The sequence below is a fragment of the Phyllostomus discolor genome, chromosome 3 (assembly GCF_004126475.2).
Source record: "Phyllostomus discolor isolate MPI-MPIP mPhyDis1 chromosome 3, mPhyDis1.pri.v3, whole genome shotgun sequence".
In the NCBI taxonomy this organism is placed as follows: domain Eukaryota; kingdom Metazoa; phylum Chordata; class Mammalia; order Chiroptera; family Phyllostomidae; genus Phyllostomus; species Phyllostomus discolor.
In genome coordinates, this window is record NC_040905.2 from 114619428 (window position 1) to 114634895 (window position 15468).

General features: G+C 46.7%; 1 protein-coding gene across 2 annotated transcripts in view; it reads right to left on the reverse strand.

Annotated features, from left to right (window-relative positions):
• The window catches only part of CRAMP1 (cramped chromatin regulator homolog 1), a 65013-nt gene extending 49620 nt beyond the window's left edge, over window positions 1–15393 (reverse strand). The window contains exons 1-3 of one of the 2 annotated variants that reach the window (XM_028507676.1): window positions 15073–15393; window positions 12631–12971; window positions 251–444 (exon numbers count right to left, since the gene is read on the reverse strand). In XM_028507676.1, coding sequence (XP_028363477.1) covers window positions 251–444; window positions 12631–12970 — 534 coding nt within the window. In that variant the 5' untranslated portion in view covers window position 12971; window positions 15073–15393. Of the gene's footprint in view, window positions 1–250; window positions 445–12630; window positions 12972–13346; window positions 13446–15072 lie in introns of those variants that run through there. The other variant, XM_036021070.1, reaches the window with a different exon arrangement.
• Between the last annotated feature and the right edge of the window lie 75 nt (window positions 15394–15468).

The window sequence follows — 15468 nt, forward strand, 5'->3', positions numbered from 1 at the left end:
ACTGAGCCAACTGGCCAGGGCAGTACCAGCTTTTAAGTCACAATGAGGTGATAAAAGGACGTGGTCAGAGGGTGAGGTCTCAGCCCTGGGGACCCACACTTGCCACAGTCATTATTTGTAACCTCCATTAGAACTGCTGACTTAATAGATCTAGTAACTATGCAGTGAAAAAGGCAAAGGAGAACTGGAAGTACAAGTGATTAGAGGTTAAGAGTTTGCATGGCCTCTTCTGGCCCCGTACCTCACTCACCTCATACAGTCCCTCAAAAAAAGTGTTCTTGTCCTCGGTGCTCCACGACTCCCACTGCCGACGGACCTTTTTGCCTTCTTCCTTCTCACCGCCAGAAGATCCTAGGTTCCGGGAGGAGGAGCGAGAGGCCCCTGCAGGAGCAGCAGGGGCAACGCCAGACCCATTTCCAGATGATGATCCGCCACCATCAGCTCCTTTGAGAGAAAGTACTGTATAGTTATCTGTTCCAGAAAGATGGAGAAGCTCGGGAAGGCCCCACTGCACACCCCTCGACTGCAGAGGCTGTAAGTGGGAGAGCACATGGGAGCTACTGTGTGCCCGGTGGGGCTGCTCAGTAATGACATCATCCTGCCTGACCTTGTACTCTTTCAAATGTTTTTACAGTGAAAAAAAGGAGAAAAAACATTTATGTGGAATCATTTAAAAAGCACAATGATAATGTCCATGATAGAGGTATACAGCTCTTTCCTCTCTTCGGACCAAAACCAAGCATCACATTTCACAGTATCTTTTCAAATGAGGGTTTGGCTGAAATAATTCTTATCTTTTCAAATAAACAAACTGAAATTTCAAACTCAAGAAAACATTTAAATGGGTATAAAAAACAGTGCCTTCTTTGAGATATAATAAATACTTTAGAATATGAATCACTTGATGCCTAAGAATCTATAAAAAGTCTTAAAACTTCTCTTTTCCAGGTTTCAGCTTGGAAGGGGCCTAGGTGTAACTTTCTTCAGTTATCCAGAATCTGGCTTCACCCAACATCAAACATCGCCACCATACTGCCGAAGTCCGACCCCAACGAGATCAAAGTTGTACAGCTGAGGCACACAAGTGGGGAAGTCAGTGCCAGGTCTGCCCTAGCCCCTGAGTCTGTCTCCAAAAATGGTTGTGACGATGTCATCAAAGGAACAGGTGACTGAAAGGGTCTGAGAGTTCCAGTGAAACTGACCATTCAGAACAGACAGGTCCAGATTGAGGTAGTACCTTCTGCCTCTGCCCTGACCATCAAAACCCTCAAAGAACTGCCACGAGACAGAAAGAAGCAAAAAATAAAACAAAACAAACACACATATCAATACAGCAGAAATATCGCTTTCGATAAGGCTGTCCACATTGCCTGACAGACGCAGTACAGATCTTCTTCGGCTAGAGAACACTCTGGACCATGAAAGAGATCTTGGGGACTGCCCAGTGTGGGTGGCCACCACTCTCAAGACATCACAGATGATATCGACAGTGGTGCAGTGGAATGCCTGGGTGGTTATGGTAAAACAAACAAACAAAAACAAAACAAGGTCCAGCACAAATAATGCCCCCTTTTTATTATAAAACCTTTTATCGCAAAATCACAAATATGTAGTTCTGTAATATAACAGTATCACATTCAAGCATTCCATGACATTTTAGGTGAAATGTTCAAATTAGAACTATAAATTATTACACCCATATTAAAACCCTACCAACCACACCCAAGCGGGTGTTACTTCTGCCAGACCCTGTATTTCAATTAAAGATGATTTGAAACCCCCCCCAAAAAAGTCTTCAAATTCCTTCTTTATCAATTTCCACCAGCAAAATCTGGTATTCAGAGAGTGACCTTACAACCTCGCAAATGCTTTTAAAGCATCAATCAGTTCCTAATCTCAAGATGAGACCTTAAAAACCACGCTGAAGGGGAAAGCACTATCAAGTATAATACAGGGCTTCTACGCCATGCTGTAAACCAAGGACTCTGCACTCAGGGGACAATTAAGGCAATAAACAAGAGTTAAAGGTCACAGATAAAAAAATGTTTATAACCTCACCAAACGCTCCCACCTGTCTAGTGCCTGCCTCTCAGAGGAAATGAGGACTCCCAGGGTATCCCTGTGATAACCAGCATTCTCTTTGCACAGAACTGCAGGGCTATCAAATGGGGAGAAAACTTCAAACTCTGAACCAGGGAAAAATAAGATCATAAAAATGAAAGTGCTTTACAAAGCAAAAGCCAAACAAATGCAGATTATTGTTAAGATGTTCTTCCAATATGATAATCAAAAGCTTTCCATTGAGACTCGCTTCTTGGTTAATCTGGTGGGCCCTCCCTGGGCAGCTCTGTGCAGACCGGGGCCACATTTCCCTCACTCCCTCCATAGGGGTCTACCTCCAAAGGATAAATGAAAAAAAAAACAAGCCATTTCACCAAAAATAAAAGAAATGAGGCCCTAGCCGGGTGACTCAGATGATTAGAGTGTCCTGATATGCCAAGGTTGCAGGTTTGATCCCCAGTCAGGGGACATGAGAATCAACCAATGAATATATAAGTGGAACAACAAATCGATGTTTCTCTCTCTCTAAAATCAATTTAAAAAAAGAAAGAAAAAAATTAAAACCTGTCGATCCATGTACACTTTCAAAGACTATTCCTGGAAAAAACACAAGACACTGGTGCCAAGGCTGCCTGGGGAACAGTGGGAAACAGTCACTTTCCACTGTTACACTTTTCAAAGCGTGTACCATGAGTCTGTTATTATGTCAAAATAGGGAGCATTTGAAAACAGTTCATCCCATCAGCTTTCAGAAAGCAGTATGTGTTTTTTTATACATGCTGAATTATTCAACTATATGGAATGGTTTGATTCTTTTGTGCAAAAACACGTATCAGTTTCATGATGGGCTGACTTCCTAAAGCAGTGATTTTCAACCTTTGTCATCTGAGGGCACACATAAACTAATTTCTAAAATGCTGCGGCATGCAAAAAAAAATATTCTTTTGCCAACTTGATTAAAAAAAAAAATAGGTTCAATTTTGGTTCTTTCACAAAGGACAGCTATTGTTGAGTTGGCTGTTGTCATTTTTTAATTTGACAATCTAAGGGAAAAGAATTCAGTGCCCCTGACTAAATAGTCAGGTATTGCACGTTTTAAAAATTCTTGCAGTGCACTGGTTGAAAAAAATTACTGCCCTAAAGTAACGTGAGTAGATACCAGAAATCGCTGGTTTATCAGAGTTATACAGTCCAATTTGACAACCACTAACAACATGAGGCTATTTACTTACTTACTTACTTACTTATCCTCACCTAAAAACATGCCCACTGATCTTAGAAAAGGGAAGGAGCAAGAGAGGGACAAAAACATCGGTCAGCTGCCTTTCCTCACAGCCCTACTGTGGATGAACTCTCAACCCAGGCATGTTCCCTGACAGGGAATCAAACTTGTGACCTTTCATTTCACAAGATAACACTCCAACCAACTGACCCACACCAGCCAGGGCCACATGAGGACATTTAAATTTAAAGATTAATTAAAATTAAATAAAACAAAATCTCAATTCCTTAGTCACACTGACCACATGTCTAGTCATTGGCATCCACGTGTGGCTAGTGGCTGCTGTGCTGGACAGCACAGAACATTTCTTTCATTGCAAAAAGTGTCACAGCCAGAGCTATATTTGAATGTTTGGCATTCACTGCCCCAACCAGTTAGAGAAAAGAAGATAATCAAGCTAAAACATTCCACATCCCAGCCTTCTTTCCAGCTGTCCCTTCCCATCCCACATGTACTTATAATACGAACTTAATCCATGGACTCTCCATGCTACAGAGTGGGCTAAGTAAGGACTAGACACATAATCTCACGTTGTCCATTCCTGGCCAAACCAAACCTGAAACATGACCTAATTAATGAACCTGGCACTTCACATGATGTTTTCAACAGGTATGGCAACTTTAGAACACATTTCCAGGGAAAAATTGGTTTCATTCCACTTCTAGTAGGTCTGAGATGTATTTAAAATACCACTCTTAAATACAAGAAGTTCTGGTTGACTTGAAGCCCACAATCCCTCACATTTAATCATTTCAGGAAGGGATGCCTGTCCACCTCTGCACCACCTACAACAAAGAATTTCAGAGTCATTTTTCACTTCTAATGAAATACTCACTAAACTCTTTCTCTAAAAGATTTTATTTATTTATCTTTAGAGAATGAGGAATGGAAGGAGAAAGAGAGGGAGAGAAACACCCACTGGTTGCCTCTTGCATGCACCCAACGGGGTACCTGGTCCAAAACCCAGGCATGTGCCCTGACTGAGAATCAAACCGGCAACCTTTAGGCTTGAGGGACAACGCTCAATCCACTGAGCTACATCGGGCAGGGCAAAACACTCATTAAAACTCTTTCTGAAATATCAGCAATTCATTAACCAGTCCTATGGACATAGCTCTGGTTTACCTTTGCCTGCCCATGCTGCCATTACATGTACTTGCAAGTAAGGGACATGCATTTTTGAAAATTCTAAAGCTATTTTGCTAGCTTTTGTGAGATTTCATCAGGTCACAGTACTGGTGACCCAAGAAAAGGAATGAATGGTGAAGGAAAACAAAATGGAAGCATTTCAGAGCTGGAAAGGACCTCAGGGGTAGAAAGCAGGATAAACCAAAACCGTGGATGTAACAGAAGGTATAACAGTCAAAGCAGCTCTGCTGAGATGCACGAGGCAGCAAACCTCAGAGCAGCACCAGGCTCAGAACAGCCCGCCACTCTCACAAGCCAGAGGTCATATGCAGATGTTCAGCCCTTCCTTCTGATGGTGCCAAACGATACATCCTCAGTAGAAGAAAATAAAGCAATGTGAACATTCAAAAAAGAAAGCAAATCACCCTCAAGTGACTCTTTCAAACATTCAGTACCCATCATTCGAGCCCTTGCAATGCCTTATAAAAGTAAAGTAAAATCACAAAGCTTCCAGACAGAAAGAGAACTGTGGCATCTGGTTCATTCCCAACACTTCAGAGGAGAAAGAGGCTTCATTACTTGACCTCAGGCTCAGTCCGGGACTCCAGCTCAAGCACTAAAATCAGGAAGTAGGATCAGAGATGCTGGAAGAACATGATGGTGCCCACCCAGGAGAGGATTCCATCGGGACAGAAAAATTCAAATGAAAATGGTAATGACTGAACGTAGGAGAGAGAAGCAAGAGAGAAGAACAGAGGTAGACAGGCAAGAAGTGGAAAGAGAAGACAATTTGAACAAGATAGGGTAGGTGTGAGGGCTTTCCCCAGCGATGGGAGTGAGTGTGAGAAACCCAGCAAAAGGTAAAGGGGCTGAAGTTAACCCTCCATCTGCAGCAACATGTCTGAGGCAACAAAGAGGGTTAGCAAGAGTCCACATGAGAAGTGAGTATCCAAGAAGCCTGAAGGGAAGTACGATGCAAGAATAGGATGCCCCACAGTGAGCTCTTTGAAAGTAAGAACAGTGTCTTACTTTCCCATGCCCAAGGTTGGCACCAGGCCTCACACAGAGCAGATGCTCAATGAGAGCTCAGGAACCAACAGAGCACAGAGCAGGGGCCTCTTCTGTGCTTGCTGTGCCCCTCACCCGCCCCAGTCCCCTGGGACCCAGTGCCTCCAAAACGGAACTCACACTTCCCTCTCAACTCACTTCAGTGCCATAATCCTCCAGCTGTCCAGGTGCCAACTGGCTTCTTCCCTTTCCCACTGCCATTTTCCCAGACCAGTTCTGTGCCACCACCGAGTAACAATCTTAATGGCCTCCCCTCCTGTCTCCCAAATCACCAACTCCAGGTGCAGCCCACTGTCCAGAACTTGCATTGGAGGAACGCAGCCATGTGTCCTGTCTGCCTTCCCTGGCTGCCTGTCTGTCCACGTCAGCCCCAGATACACCAGACTGCGTGCTTCCCCCTCATGTACCACTGCGCTGGCCTGGAATGCCATGACCCATGCTCCCTCACACTGCCCGAAGAGAAAATTGTACCCATCTTTCACTGAATAAGTGGAGGCACTGGTGGAACGGCTTCCCCAGCGGCCCGGAGGTGAGAGAACTTGGATTTCCACAGCACCTGTCAAGCACGTTCAAGCACTGCTCCGTTTTGTCCTTATAGTGTGTAGCTGTTATCCACATTTCAGAAATGGGAAAACTGAGGTTCTAAAGCACGAGAGCTCCGAGGTCACCAGGCAGCAGGAAGCAAGCCTCTTATTCCACACTTGAGCATTTCTCTCAGGGGCCACACAACAGCAGGGTGGCTGCTGCCAGTGTCACAGCCACTTCAGTATTTTTATCACATACAGAGCTACAGGAATCAGAAGGTTTTAGGGTAGAGGAAACTTGACCTCAACATCCAACCCTCAGTCTATGACAGATAAGGAAGCCAAGAGGTTCAATGATTTACCAAAGGCACACAGCAAGTAGATGGCACGAGTCAGGTATGCAGGGGATGTTTATCTCTAAAACCAGAACTGTGTGACTTACCTTGGGTAAGACACAAGATGTGAGGACAATCAGTCACATCATACAATGACTTGTTGTCCTGAGCTTTCCCTTGAAATTTGGTGAACTTCCTTCCAAGGGTTCGGAACATTAAAAACCTGATAGGAACAGACACACCAAATGCAAGGTATTCCATAATGTCCTGGGACGAGAAGACACATGAGCCATTCTCAGCTAGAAGACGGTTCAAGTTCAGCTAATGGATGTGTGTCTCTAAGAATTCTGCCTCCCACCCTGGCACAGGAATGCTTCCTATCACCTGCATCCATGGTGTGAGAAGGCAGGAACCCTTCAGAGGCCGAGTGCTCTGTCCCCATAAATCCTCCTCAGGTCACAAAACACCGTGGTCAAGACAGGAGACAAAATCGCTAAGATCTCCCACAGGTGCTTCTGAGCTTCTCATAATACGTGTCATTCGTGTCAGAGGCTGGAACGGCCACCTTTGCTTTTAGAACCCAGATGTGATTGAGGGGACACCCTCTCTACTGGGCCACACAGAGAAAAACGTACCAGCCAGTCTCCACTAAGACTGTCACCTAAACAGGTGAATGTCAACGCCGTCCTATGGGCGGCTCCTGTTGTCACTCACACCACACTATCCCATCTGTCTTCAGAAAGCTACTCCACATGCAAGTGTTCAATGAAGAGGACTCTTCCCAAATGCTTGACACGCAGTCTCTGAGAGCCAGTGCAGATGCTCCAGTCAGGAGGTCAGAGGCCCTCTCCAGGGTTCCCAGCCTCTGTGACATCCTCTTCTGTGACCTGAAGATAACCTGGAACCTGCTGGTCCCAGAACATGGCCCAGTCACCTCTGCATCTGGGGTGTCTCCACAGCATCTCCAATCCTTGGCACCCTCCAAGGCTCGTCATCCTCAACACTACAACCAGGGCTGGCCTCTATCCAAGACTGTCCCCCCTCTGCCCACAAACATTTGAGAAAAATACAACGGAAACCCCACTGTTTCTATTAGAACGTATGTCCTCTTCTTCAAATACTGTAAAGACTTCGAATGGCCTTCTGTAGGTAATTCTTGATATCCCACCCAAATTACAAATACTTGGGAATATCTTCTCTCTCTTTTTTTATGTAGCATTTCTCACTGTTCTCCAGTGCTAAGAACACTTCAGTTACTTAACATGAAAAAATGCTTCTGTGCACCACCCTCTTCTATGCACACAGCTAATTTTTACATTTGTGACTCTACTATCTGAAATCATTCCTGTTATCTTTGTACCTGCATATAATCTAAAAAAGACACAACTGTACCACATAAAATGAAAACTCTATAAAGTATATTTGGTTGGCAAAAGATAATTCCAAAGACAGCCAGACACCACAGAAATGACATTAGTTTGACATTAAAAGTCATTATGGTTTTGGCTTGACATAAAAAGTCAAAGGAAAATTTAGCTCAAACCAATATTCAAGTGTTACTTCGTCTACTCATCTATACTATCTATCCATATCCTTTACATGAAGCAAATGCAATCTGTGTAACTTATTAATTTACCAACAACCTCTGGTTTAAACTTTTCCTGTGTTCTGCATAGTTCCATCATGACCCATCTTTGAAGTGGCCTGGGCCACACACAGGTCTTTTGTGCGCAGGGGGTGTATGTCACACAGTAGGACCATTGGAAGGGTTACGGTGTGTTCCGTTGTGTGCAGCCGTCACATGGGGTGTGCCACTGTGCACTGGACAGAGTCAGAGTCAGCCTCCCCGTTCTCCTCTTTTTCCAATGAGGCCTGATGCCTTTCAACACGGCCTGACATTCCAGCCTAGGTGGCCATGGTGGCTCCATGCAGTCATTACTGCACTTGACTTTATTAAATGTCATCTACTGAATTGAACCAGGAAGAACCACAGTGCTGTGGTGACCGTCTGATGTATCCTCCTCCCCCAGACAAGTATGGAGGGCAGGGACTTTGCAGTAAGCACAGCTGTACTCTATCCAGCTGCCCGGGTCGACCCCAGTGCCTTGGTGAAGGGACAATGAGAGCGAAGGCAGTACAGACAAAAGGTGGAGCGGCACCAGGCACTCAGGTAGTCCCGCACCTGGAGGGAGGAGTATGCACGCTGGCCATACCCTGCCCGGTGCTCTCTGAAAGGCAAGGCTAATAAGCAGAGCCCACCAGATACAGAACTATTTTCATTTCAGGCAATCTACCTCCCACAACACTCCCCTGAGAAGACACACAGGACCCAAATCCATTCTGCACAATGGACTTCTTCATCCCTGAGTGTTAAGGTGAACAGAACTTTAAGCCACTACCTCACCAGACACATTTTGCAAGTAAGGAACCTAAGGTTCGGGCACATTGAGCAACTCTTCCTTTGCCCCACAGCTGAACCAGCCATTCAGCAGCTCGGGGACAGAAGCCGACTGTCCTGACTGCTGGTTCAAACCTCTTTCTCATGATTTCAGTCTCTCTAAAGTTGACCAAATAAGGGTGAGATACTTCATAAGACAGCTTTTAAAAACACATAGAAGCTGCAGGCAGTCCAAGATTATGCAAAATGTAAGTACAGTGATTTACTAATTCTTAAGCGGAAGCACAGTAAAGTCAGCCAACACGGCCCAATTGTGGAGACGGTGTGTTTTGTGACTAACTCCCATGACGAGTGAAAGGCGAGTTCGGGGGTAGGGGGGAGAGGACACAGGACACAATGAAAACAAGGGTCTGGCTCTATCCCATCATAGGCACCACCTCAGCCCCACTGTCCTGACAAGATGGCAGCTTGGCAGCATGCCTGCAACCCCTACCCCCTACCTCCTCCCCACAGGGACTCCCCCTTGCCTGTCCACCAGCTCAGATTCAGCCTACAGCCCCAGACCCCAAAGTCAAGCACATTTCACCCAGAGAAGCACTGAAAGTCCATTAAGCACAGCCTTTAGGGCCTTAGTACAGTATCTACTGTGCTGACCCAGGCACTGACACTATCCTCATTTATAGACAAAGAAACCAGGAGGCACTAGTTCACCCAGAATTGAACTCACAAGGAGGGAAGGGCATCAGGGGCTCTGTCTCCTGGCCCATGCTCTCACAGATCTGTGAATTTTGGGTTTCGGTCTCAAATGTGTCCTCCAGTCACTCAGGGCAGCACGGCAGGGCTGCAGGAACATTTGTTTTTGCATCAGGCAGATCCACTGGTTTCTCATCTGCTGCTTACCTTCTGTTTCGGTTACGTGCATTACTTAAACAACAAACATCAGTCTCTGTACCTATTTAATGGTAATGTAGCCTTGGCTGGTGTGGCTCAGTGGACTGAACACCAGCCTATGAACCAAAGAGTCACCAGTTGGATTCCCAGTCAGGGCACATGCCTGGGTTGTGGGCCAGGTCCCCAGTAAGGGGTGCTTGAGAGGCACATTGATGTTTTTCTCCCTCTCTTTCTCCTTCCCTTCCCTTCTGTAAAAATAAATAAATAAAATCTTTAAAAAAAGTTTAATGGTAAAGTAAGAGATGCATGATGCCTGGCACATAGGTGCTAAACCTTAGCTACTTTCCCCTTATCAATTCAAAATGAATTCAAATTATACTAGAAAAAGTTATTTTTTATTTAAGTTGACAAGAGTCTGTTGTTAGAGAGAAAGAAGACACAGTTGTGGACAGGAATAAAACGAGGAGGACTTCTTTTTCTCCACTCTTTTCCAAACTCACTGCAAGATTCTCACAACCCTTAAGACTAAAACTGGCAAGAACAGTAAGTAATCAAAGGAATCTCCAATGACTGGACTGTGATTATTCCTTAAGCCTAACAGAAATTATATTTTTCTGAAGAGAAAAACTAAAAAGGCCAGCACAGAAGTCCTTACTTAACATCATTAATAAGTTCTGCCACTTCAAGTGAAATGACATGCAATGAAACTGATTTTACCATAGGCTGATTGATAGAAACAAAAGTGATATTCCAAGGGCATCTCATCACCATAACAGGAATGGAATTTGAGGACTTGCTATAGTGTTCATTTCCTTACCAATCAACGCTCACCACCCCAATTGGAAATTTCCATAGTGTGTAAGACAAATGGTACTCTAAGGATGCTTTTCAAAGGTTAGGAGCATGCTGTCACATGACCTTCTTTTCTGACTGATAATGGAGATGTCAAGGGAGTAGAGGTTGCTCTGAGGCATAAGGAGGGGGACATTCTGGGGTCCCGGGTGTGAAGAAGTGCATCCCAAGGACCCTGGTAGCCCAAACTCAGAGCACAGTCATGAGGAGCTAAAGGCCTGATGCTGGCTGAGAAATTGTGAAGAAAAAGAGACACACTTCCTACTCTTCAGTACAGCTTTATTATTTTACTTAAATAATTTTTTGCTAAGAAACTGCGTAAGTTGCAAGAAGCACAAATTCTAACACATTTCCACTTTACTAACAGAAAGGCAATTGCTTCTCCAAGCCACACACTGGGGACAGGAACTAATCACAGAAGCACCAAGGACCTGACTGGTGGCTTAATCCAGGAAACCTTTTCCCTCTGAGCTAGTCCTACTCAACTATGCAAGTGAAAGCAAACTTCCCCTAATTACCTGTCAGAAATGTAACTGACCACTCAAGCGTTAGCACCTCACACACAGGTAGCCATTTACAGGTGAGAGTACTTCTACACCAGCACCTCATCTCATCTTAGCTGCCATACTTCAGAGAGTGGAGCAGTGAGCAGTCACTGCTGTTTCTCATTTCACAGGTGAGGATGCCTCTGGTGGAAAAGCATATTCAAGAGGTCAAGTGAGTAGACCAAGGTCAGGAGGCTAGTGTGACAAGGCTGTATATTCTGACTGAACTCCAGATTCAGGGCTTCTGAAGCTACAAACTCTCAAGGCACCCCAGGAGCTTACACTTGATAACTTAAGACACACCTGTAACTAGAAATGGAAAAACTATTTTTTACAAAACAAAGCCAGGAAAACAATATTTTCCTAATCGATCGGCAACTATCACATCCAAAATAAATTTATGAGGCAAGTTTTAGTTTCTGAAATATACTAAATTACCTTATAATTACATCTTAAGCACTAACATCAAAATTCTTTACCAAAAAATGATTAAGGCCATGATTTCAGAAGCCAGTCCTCAGTTGAGAATGAGACAGAAAAAGGCAAGTTTAATCACATACATTTAACAGAGATCTGTAAAATGGGTTCTCTGTTAGCATCTAAACTATTTCTTTTTAAAACTATCGGGACCATCTAATAAGTTTAAAGGACCATTTCCTAAGGAGCTAAATTCAAGTGTTTTCATGCAAAACTCACTGGAAACTTACATTATATTTGCTATTTACCAAAGTGCTACAAACTTTGACCTGAAACAAAAAAGATGTTAAGAGCAATTCATTTGTACAATTAAGGAAAAGCAAAATACTGAAACAAAAGCAGATAAAAGCAGAAAACAATGAAGAACTAGCATATCAGGAGCAAAATTGACACGTGGTTTTCTTATTATTTTGGTAGGGACCCCAGAAAAGCTCTAATATTCTCAGTCACCCCAGAATACCATGATAAACAGGCTGCTGTTCTTTTAAATCAGGCCACAAATGTTTTTACTACCTACGAGGGAGACTTTCCACGGCACAGAAACCTTGTCTTGAAGCCCTGAATAACTTTTGAGCCTAGAATACTTAAGCAGAATGTGAAGAGGCCAAGTCAGACCCCGGGGGGGATATTTTTGGTGTCTTATCAATCTTCCCCCAAATGAGCTAATGTTTAGAAACTTCCCCCAAATGAGTTTCTAAAGCCCATTCTTTTGTTGTATTTCCACCATCTGACATCCGGCAAAGACACCACAGGTATTTTCTCTCTCCATTTCCAAACTATTGTGTGCTGTACAAAATAGCCTAAATTATCAATGATTCTTTGGGGGCGGGGGGGCAACCTTCAGGAATCAATTGTACTTGCTCCAAGAAAGGATACTTACTGCCTCTTACAGCATAGTTTAAATATAGGAAAAAGCAGCCTGTTTGGAGAAGAAAAAGGGCACGTCCCCTCCAATAGTGCCACCCCAAATGTGGGACAATTTCGGGAGTGGGTGATCCTGATGGAGCTGCAGTGGAGGCCCGAAGGTGAACACAGGGCACACCCTGGGAAGGGGCTGGGGCCCCAGTACCTTTTCCGCGAGGCCCAGAGCTGCTGGCGCTGCTGCTCCCCCCGGCGCCTGACGAGTCCTTCCTGAGCCTTTTGCTTTGTGGCCTCACGCTGGACCGTAGGAAGTGGTGCTGGTCCTGGGGGCAGGAGGGCGGTGGGGACGGGGCCTGTGGGCCACCTTCGGGGGCCGGGGGGCCGCCGCCTCGGGGGGTCTTGCTGTCCCTCTTTGTGCCACCGCTGTCTTCGGCCGCGTCCCCACCACCGGCCCCCTCTCCCTCCAGTGCGTCCTCATCGGCTGCCCTCTTGCCCAGCCTCTTGAGCCCTTCCTCCCCGCCGCCGCCGTCTCCCAACTTCACTGTCATCCTGCGGGAGAGGAGAGGGGCCCTGGTGAGGCAGGCACAGCCTGAAGCCGCTGCGAAGTTTAGCCGCCCGCCTCCCTCTCAACATGGCCGCCGTTGTTTGTTCCAGGTCCTCCCACGGCCCGCCCGCTGCCAGCCGGCCGAGTCAGCCACCCCGGACCCCGAACCCTAGCCTAGACCCCCTACCCAGACCCCGTGGCCTAGGACACGGAGGCGCCAGGGGAGGCGGGCGGCAGCTCGGGGGCCGCGCCCAGACGGCCATGCCCGCAAGGCGCCCCAACCCGTCGGGGTCGAAAGAGATCCGGGGCCCAAAGGGACCCGGGCCCAGGATTCGAGGTTCGCTTCTTGGGTCCCAGCGTCGCAGCCCGAAGCCACCTACCCAGCAGGGCCGCAGCTCACGGCCTGCGAGGCGAGCAGCCTGCACGTCACCCTCGCTCCCTGGGCTGCCTGGGCCGGCCGGGCCTCGGCACCCTCGCCCCCCGACTCCACCCCTTCTCGACCTCGAAAAGGCGCGTGGCACCTGGCCAGCGCACCTGCCCCGCACGCCGGCCCCCAAAGTTGGCTCCAGAGCGGTGAGAGGGGCCCGGATCCACCCTGGCAGGGGAGAGGCGCGGGCTCACCTGCGTGCACAGAGAACTCCGTAGTGGCCCGCGGCTGCCTGTCTGCCTGCTTATTTTTAAACAGACATAAAGAAAAATAAGCTCAGGGTTTCTGGGAATCTTGCTTCCCAGGGTGGGAGATGTGTGCCGCAGCGGAGATTTACGAAATTAAAATGTTTTTTGGTTTTGTTTTGTTTTGTTTTTTTGGCAACAAAGGAGCCTGTTGCATGGAACAGGTTGGATCCACCCATGAAAGGGGCAGCCCAGTTACGTCCAGGTCCAAATGCAAGAATGGGTAGAACAGAACTGTGTTACAAGTCTTAGTATACACTAATAAAATGCTTGCATTAACTTTGTTCCCCACAACTGTGTGAAATGTCAACAACAAAATGTGATGACTGAAAATGCAGCCCAAGAAGCAGACCTACTCAAAAATAAGCGGAGATAATCAGGCACCTATCCACAGTATAAGCCCAGAAACAGTAATGTGTACACGTGATGTAACAAGAAAGAGAAATGTTAGATTCCTCAACAGGTGTTGATGCTATGCCCAAACTGTGTTTGACCAGCTCAACACAACTGAGGACAGGATCATTAACATTCCATTAAAAAGAAAACGAACACAAGGCATTCATGCTAATAAAATAGAGTAACAAGGGCGAGCAAGGACCTTTCATGGAAAGGTTTGCAAATGAGTAAAACTTAGAGTAATACCTACTACTGTTTTCATGTATTCTGTCACAAAAAAAAAATCTCCAGTTTTCATCTGTTGTATATGTCATTTGAATTCCCTGTAGTTAAAACAAAACAAGACAAAACACTGCCAAGGAACAGAACCACACCGGACAAACACCCAAACTTAAAGAACTTCTCACTATTCATGTCTCAACCTACCCATTTCTACTTAAGAAAGCTGAATGTATATCAAAGAACCCTTTTCTGGTGTATAACGTGGAGAACCCCACTTCCCACGGGCCTATCATCCCAAAGCTACCCACAGTCAAGCCAGGGCTCAGGCAAAGCATTCATCAGCCACAACAGAATAATTTGCCCCTTTGTCAGATTGAATGTTAAGACACTGAATTAAACATAGAAGGATACGGCTTTTCAGAATTAAAAGGATATCGATACATTTCAGAATTTTCCTCTAAGGTTGAGGGGAAACACGAAAATGGATACCTCTTACTAACACTTCCAACATTACTTCCAGAACGTGCGCAGAGGTGGAATCACCTCAACCCTAATCTCCGCTCGACGCCGTTAGTCACATTTCAGTTAGGAAAAAGCAAAACTCTCTTTTGGGGCCGATTTCTGGCTGCACACAAAGCGCGCTGTCAACACAACAATTTTCGCTCCCCAAGCAGCTCCGACAAAGCACCGCGAGCGTAAGCACAGCTGCAAGGACGCAGGCCGCTCTCCCGCAGTTCCGATCCACCGGGGAGCTCGGCCTTGCCACAACAGCCGGTCGAGGTGGCCTACCCCTTTCGGACTTCAGCCTCTGGTTACCTTTTTCATCAATGGCTCTCAGCACCCAGGCTTCCCCGGCCCCCGGGGGCCTACCCGGCGCCCTCAGATCCGGCCGGGCGGGGCAGCCCCGGGCCCGGAGCGCCGGCTGCACCGAGTCTGCGACGCTGGTGTGGTGCTCCCACTTTGGAAACAGTCACTGGGTGACGCTCGCCCCGGCACGTCCCCACCGCAGCCGGGGTACGGCTGACTGGGCTGCGGGAGCCAGTGCTGCCGCCCCTCAGCCTCCCAGAGACCCGACCAGCCGCGCTCAGCAGTTCCGGCTACGGCGGCCGGCTGAGACCGCAGGGGCGGAGCGCGGGGCGGGACACGGTAGGCGGGCGCGAGGAACGGGGAGGGGCAACGCGCGCGGGGACGAGCACGTCCGAAATTTTCAGC